At 43.8% G+C, this 7,258-nt stretch overlaps 1 protein-coding gene across 1 annotated transcript; it reads right to left on the bottom strand.

Annotated features, from left to right (window-relative positions):
- Nucleotides 1-154: 154 nt before the first annotated feature.
- Nucleotides 155-7,258, bottom strand: LOC149432692 (formyl peptide receptor 2-like). Its single transcript, XM_089664989.1, has 2 exons — nucleotides 7,192-7,258; nucleotides 155-3,487 (listed from the first exon to the last, which is right to left on the bottom strand). Exons 1-2 carry the CDS (start codon nucleotides 7,248-7,250, stop codon nucleotides 2,476-2,478), a joined length of 1,071 nt encoding a protein of 356 aa, XP_089521115.1. The 5' UTR covers nucleotides 7,251-7,258; the 3' UTR covers nucleotides 155-2,475.

Genomic DNA, 7,258 nt, shown 5'->3' with positions numbered 1-7,258 from the left:
TATGTCAATATGTCAATATATTTGGAAAGAATATTTTTAAAATATATTTAAAATATATTTTTCTTTTAAGTGGATAGAATATGATTATTATACACCAATAAACAGCGCACTATGAAATAAAAAAAAAGGAAACAAAAAAAAATATGAGATTGACTTCAAACTTTAAAATAACATTTAATTTACATTTTTGAAATGCATTTACAAATATATGTTAAAATGACTTTTTTTCTATGTTCCACAGTGAGTATAACAAGCATGCTTTACCGCATATACAGACTGATTGTACTGTTGGGGGTTTAACAGCACTTTGAGCTTCAGGAACCAATGTTTTCATATTTGCCTATTTGTCTCTCACTGCAGTCGGTTGTGCCTCTCACTGACTCCTATGTGACCACAAGACACAGTAGTGTAGTAGGAGCTGGTGCATGGAACCACAATGCCTACAAAGTTACACCAGCATGCACATGGATGCACTGGCACATCCACCACAGATACTGGTGCCAAGTAAACCTGGACCCTGAATGAGATAATTGCTGGATGATCTTTTTGCTCGTATCTCTAGTATCCTTGATCCTGAATCTGCTGGACCCTGTTATTGACCCGGTTTTCGTCTGACCTGTCTCTGGACAACCCCTGCCTGTTTATGCCTGATGCCTACCTGTGTTGCTGACCTCAGCATGGAATCTTAAACAAGATGTTGTCCCATCAATTATGTACCTCTTTGCCCACACATGGCCAACCTCTGCTCCTCTTGGACATTGATGCTGCTCATGATTTGGTGTCTTCTTGCTTGACTGTAACTAAACTTAGCTTGTGACCCGGCTCTGCTCTTTACTGGTCTGGGTGAAGTTGGGGTGCCATCATCACTGTGCTTCTACTTACCTGGCACCAGTTCTTCCAAGCTCAATTCTGTGGTTCCTGTCTGCTGGCACCTGTACCCTTCCATTGCCCTAGCAGTTCCTGTCTCAACCTTCAGGGATGCTTGGATGGGACTTGTGCAAGAGTCCACCCTCATCATCTCAGGTATATAATAGGAGTTCTCTCCAGCTGGAGTACAGAAGATCTCCTCTTCATGTAAGTGAAATGAGAAGAAGGGGAGGCCTTCTGAGGTTCAATAGGGTCACCTGGGCAGGGCTAACATTAGGAGTCAGTGCAGAAGAGGTGGCAGAGTTATCGGCTAAAACAGGCAATTAGGAGTTCATAGGACTTTTTTTTTTCAGGATCAATGTTTTAAAGGACCAGGGGCGGACTGACCATTCGGGCACTAGGGCACTGCCCGAGGGCCCAGGGTCAATAGGGGGCCCCATGAGATGCCCCTAGTAACTTTCATATGCTTTTTTGGGTGTGGTTTTGAGTATGGGTGAGGACACAGGGGCCCCATGATTCCCTATTGCCTGGGAGCCCCATGAGTTGTCAGTCCGCTCCTGTAAAGGACACCAAATATAGGTATATGGACACTTATTGCAAAAAGGCACGGAATTTGTTTTGTTTTCATTTCAATTTTGCTAAGTCATAAACTTTAATGTGCTATCATATGGAGCAAACCCTCGTGATAACATTTTTGAAACAAGATATTCAGTTGTGACAAGCAATTTAAAGTGTTACTAAAGGTTAATTTTAAAAAAAATAACAAACATGTTATACTTATCTGCTCTGTGCAGTGGTCTTGCACAGAGCAGCCCCGATCCTCCTCTTCTCAGGTCCCCTGCTTGACCAGTGCCCCCTAAGAGAAAGCCACTTGCTATGAGGGCACTGGTGCGTGCTCACTCCTGAGCCCTGCTCTATGCATCCTTAAGACACATTATTATTATACAGGATTTATATAGCGCCAACAGTTTGCTCAGCACTTTACAATATAAAGGGAGACAATACAGCAACAATACAGTTCAATACAAGAGGGTTGGGAGGGCCCTGATCCTGGGAGCTTACAATCTAAGAGGGAGGGGCTAGTGGTACAAAAGGTATTAATTGCGGGGGATGGACTGGTAGGAGGAATTGAAGATTCCGTTATTAGCTGAAGGCAGGATAGGCTTCCTTGAAGAGATAGATTTTCAGAAATCGCCTAAAAGTGGGCAGAGTACGCAATAGTCTGATAGATTGGGGTAGAGAGTTCCAGTGGATAGGGGACCTCTGGAGAAGTCCTGGAGATGAGCATGGGAGGAGGAGACAAGGGAGCTAGAGAGCAGAAGGTCATAGGAGGAACGGAGAGGACGGTTTGGGTGATATTTGGAGACAAGATTGGTGATGTAATTTGGGGCAGAGTTATAAATGGCTTTATATGTGACTGTTAATGTTTTGGATTTTATTCTTTGGGCAATGGGAAGCCAGTGGAGGGCTTGGCAGAGAGGGATGGAGGACACTGAGTGGAGGCCAGTGGAGGGCTTGGCAGAGAGGGATGGAGGACACTGAGTGGAGGCCAGTGGAGGGCTTGGCAGAGAGGGATGGAGGACACTAAGTGGAGGCCAGTGGAGGGATTTATAGCAATGAAGACTGCACATTGGGATTGTTATGTGTGGTGACACCATCTTTGCAGCTCAAGTCAGAATCTTCATTGAAAGCTTTGTTGAGCGTGGCTGGTAAGGACTTAATGACATTTTTCTTAAAATCATGGCAGAAGAAGACATAGATAATGGGGTTGATGCAGCTGCTGAAGTAAGCCAGGCAGACCGAAATTTCAGTAATAAGTCTATCGAGGTTCCAATACTGTCCACTGATGGTTATGAAAGGCCAGATATTATAGGGAAACCAGCAGATGAAGAAGCACACCACGACAGCTATGATGAGCCTGAAAGAACGTCGGGATCTCTTTGGTTTTCTAAATTTTCTAATTTTAAAAAAGATCAGGGTATAGGATATCAAAATAACTGTGAACGGTACGGCAAACATGCTTATGCTTCTCATGATGAACATTGTCTTTCTTATCTTTATTTTTTCCTTTTCTTCTTCCTCATCATAGTACCAACCTTTAGGGAAACACTCTGTGGTTTCTTCATAGAAATGGTTGAACAGGATATAGGGGATGCTGGTAAGGAGGCTCAACACCCAAGTCAATATGGAAATGATGCGTATTTTCCTGGGGGTTCTGTGTAGTTTGCTCCAGATTGGCAACATAATGGAAACACATCGGTCAATGCCAATGATGGACATGAAGTAGATGCTAGCTGACATATTCATGTATAGAAGAGTCATGCCGATTGTACAGAGATAATCATCGTAAGAGATATAGAAAAACAAAGCCCACTCCGAGATCCGCAGAGGAAGAGAAATACACTTAATAAAATCAGCAATGGCCAAGTGGAGGAACCATACGGAGCTTACTGTCTTCATCCTGAATCCAGCAATCCAAATGACTAAACCATTTCCTACTAAACCCAAGATTAAGGTCACGCTGTACCATGTGATAGACATATTTATGATGCTATGCAAACTAATGTAAGAAATATCTTCATAATTTGGGTAAGAAGAGTCATTCAGATTCTCAGCACTCCTAAAAAAAAAACAACAAAAAAGATTACCATCTTATATTATATCAATACTATTAATACCTAAAAACTGCACTCCTACAGCCAAAAAAGCCAAGTTAACCCCTTGGCGCAGGCGCCTCCCGGCCCTTTAAGGGTTTCAGAAGCAGGGAGGCGGGGCGGGGTTTTAGGGTCATGTCCTCCTGCTCCTCGACCTCTCTGCGGCCTTCAACACAGTCGACCACCCCCTTCTCCTTACAAAACTGCACTCCCTTGGCATCAGGGATGCTGCTCTCTCCTGGTTCTCCTCCTACCTATCCCAACGCTCCTTCAGCGTCACCTATAACACTGCCATCTCCCCCTTTCTCCCCCTCTCTGTTGGAGTCCCCCAAGGCTCTGTCCTCGGACCCCTCCTCTTCTCCATCTACACCTCCTCCCTTGGCAAACTGATACACTCCCACGGCTTCACCTATCACCTATATGCCGATGACACACAAATTTACCTCTCCACCCCCCACCTCACCCCCTCACTATCCGCCCGCATCGCCCACCTGCTGAACGATATATCAGACTGGATGTCACTCCATTTCCTCAAGTTAAACCTGTCCAAAACCGAGCTCCTGGTTTTCCCCCCAGCCCGCGCCCCCCCCCCACCTCTCCATCACTAATAGCAACTCCACCATCAATCTCACCCCACAAGCCGAAGTCCTGGGTGTCACCCTGGACTCAAGCCTTTCCTTCCAACCTCATATCCAATCACTATCAAGGTCATGCAGGCTCCACCTCCACAACATCTCCAAGATACGTACATTCCTCACCCCAGACACCACTAAACAACTCGTACACTCCCTCATCATCTCACGCCTGGACTACCGCAACTCCCTTCTCACTGGCCTACCCAAACAAATGCTATCCCCACTCCAGTCGATCCTGAACTCAGCGGCTAGACTCATCCACCTCACCAACCTCTCCACATCTGCCACCCACCACTGCCAATCCCTTCACTCGCTCCGGATTGCCCAACGCATCAGATTCAAATTACTAACTCTGAACGATGTTACAGGCAGCAGAACGTTCTCCACGGCTTCTCCAGACCCTTTCACATCTGTCACATGTGCTCAGGGTGAACCTGCTCTCATCTGTGAAAAGCACAGGGCGCCAGTGGTGGACCTACCATTTCTGGTGTTCAATGGCAAATACCAATCCAGCTCTATGGTGCCGGGCAGTGAGCACAGGGCCCACTAGAGGATGTCGGGCCCTCAGGCCACCCTCATGAAGTCTGTTTCTGATTGTTTGGTCAGAAACATTCACACCAGTGGCCTGCTGGAGGTCATTTTGTAGGGCTCTGGCAGTGCTCATCCTGTTCCTCCCTGCATAAAGGAGCAGATACCGGTCCTGCTGATGTGTTAAGGACCTTATACGGCCCTGTCCAGCTCTCCTAGAGTAACTGCCTCTCTCCTGGAATCTCCTCCATGCTCTTGAGACTGTGCTGGGAGACACAGCAAAACTTCTGGCAATGGAATGTATTGATGTGCCATCCTGGAGGAGTTGGACTGCCTGTGCAACCTCTGTAGGGTCCAGGTATGGCCTCATGCTACCAGTAGTGACACTGACCCTAGCCAAATGCAAAACTAGTGAAAAACATTCAGAAAAGATAAGTAGGGAAAAAATGTCAGTGGCCTCCCCCTGTAAAACCGTTCCTGTTTTGGGGATCATCTCATTTTTGCCCATCTAGTGCACCTGTTGCTAATTTAATTAACATATATATCCGAATAAGTTGGTGCAGCGCTAAGTAGTAATACACATTAATATACACAATATCATGCTATTTCAAACATATGTGGATACATGGTATCACCTGAAGGTGATCATTAATGGTAAAATTAGTTCAATATGATTGTGTGGATCATAAAGAAATCACAATTCCAGGTGAGTGGACGTCCTGATCCGGGAGTGACAACTGGTGCAAACCAAACGAATGGATGAAAAACGCACTCACCAGATGTGCGTTTAAAATACGCAATAATTAATCCTGCGTCACCAGGCCATAGATAGGTCATCAGGTCTCGGGTCAGGTTACCCCACGAATCACCATCCAAGCTCCACAGAAAAAGGTCACCAGGATCCGCTACCAGGTATCACCATCAGGGTCATCTTTTCTCCAGATGGGCACTGCGAATGATAGCACTCACACAGAGTGCCCAATAAGAGACCACATAGCGTGATACTGCTTAAGGTACCTTTATTCAAGGATAGTGGGTATAATAATAAATTTCAAAAATTTCAAAAAATTTACTGACCATATATTCAGGGTGGCCACCAGCGGTGGTTGGATGTCCAGTTGCTGCAGCCCTGACGCGTTTCGTGCGATGCACGTAGTCATATGGATAAGGGCTTACCTAATTTAATTAACACCAAAGCAACTGAAACTGAATAACACCCCCTCTACTACATAACTGACCAGATCAATATCCCAGGAGTTTAATTGACTTGATGCTAGACTCTGATTAAAAAGTCTTCCTTTAATTTTTTTAAGCAGTGTATGAAGGTGAATCCAACCAGAAGAGGCTGCTTATTAAGCAGATAATGTTATTTTTCAGTCAAAATTTTAGAACCTTATTAACCCTTACTTTTTACAAAACGTTCAAAATTTGCCTCCATACGTTCTAAAAGCACCTCAATAAATGATGCTTTGCTTTGGAATAATAGTTGTAATAGTTCTTAAAAACATGACAAACCACTCCATGAAATTTGCACTTTTAATGAGTCGTAAACTACTTTGGTTCCCAGGTAGAATTTTCGGTTACAAGGAAAACCTGATTCACACTCTAGTGATGTCTAAATGACACTGGTTTAACCATTTCACAACACTCCCCTTCATCCCATTCAGTTGTTCTTGGTCCAAAAACATGGTCACCCTAGGGCTGGTGGATGGCCACTGTCATTTCTACACCTTGCATTGGTTCAATCATAGTCATCATGTGGGTATGCAAGCACTAGCTATCAGCTTGGAGGGAGGGGAGGGATAGTATCATTTCTAATAATTAGGCAGTATAGAATTTACTAAATAAGTCACCAACTAATAGTATCACTATAAAGCATGCATACTATAAAATGCCAACAGTTTGCACAGCTCTTTACCATATGCACTGCTGCACTTGAATGCAATAAAATGGTGCAAAATGTAAAGATTTTCAATCGCCTTTGAAATATCTGTACCAAATCCACTCAGTAATGCACTGATACCCTATCTCTGCATGTGTCTGAAATTAAAAAAAAAGACATTGGGGTGGATTTACTAGAGGTAACTAGCCTGTGCACTATGCAAAGAGCAGTTGCGCTAAAGCTTAGTAAATAAGAGCAAGCTCTATTGACTTCCATCATCCAATCATGTGGTAGCAAAAAATGCATTTTTTTTATTTTCCTTGCATGTGATTGGGTATGCTTTGCAAAATGAAGCTTCGCCTCATTTACTAAGCTCTGGAACACTTTGCAAAATTCACAGTCTATTTGCCTTTTGTAAATCAACCCCATCGAGCCTTGAGGTGTACGACGGTTAAAACAAAAACTGGTAGATTTCTGAATTTTCGTCAAATTTGATCTAAGGTCTGTTCATATGTGGTAACCTATAAATCCTAAAAATGGATCTTGGTCACACCTCCTCTGTGCATGTGAAATTTGCATTTAAAAAAAAAATGAAAACAAATTAATTTTGAGCAAAAAGAAATACCTGTCTTGATAGTCCGAAGTCTCATAGTCTGAGGTCTTATTTTCCAAAGAAACGTTCATGTTGAAGT

The sequence above is a fragment of the Staurois parvus genome, unplaced genomic scaffold, assembly GCF_062004578.1.
Source record: "Staurois parvus isolate SC_StPar_1 unplaced genomic scaffold, SC_StPar_1.0 ptg002113l, whole genome shotgun sequence".
Taxonomy (NCBI): Eukaryota; Metazoa; Chordata; class Amphibia; order Anura; family Ranidae; genus Staurois; species Staurois parvus.
Note: the sequence above shows the minus strand (reverse complement) of the source record. Positions and strands in the feature narration are given on the sequence as shown.

Coding starts and splice junctions, on each gene's coding strand:
- LOC149432692 (XM_089664989.1), bottom strand. CDS start 7,250: ATGAACGTTTCTTTGGAAAATAAGACCTCAGACTATGAGACTTCGGAC. Junction 3,488..7,191: donor ACTTCGGACTATCAAGACAG/GTATTTCTTTTT, acceptor TTTTTTTTTTAG/GAGTGCTGAGAATCTGAATG.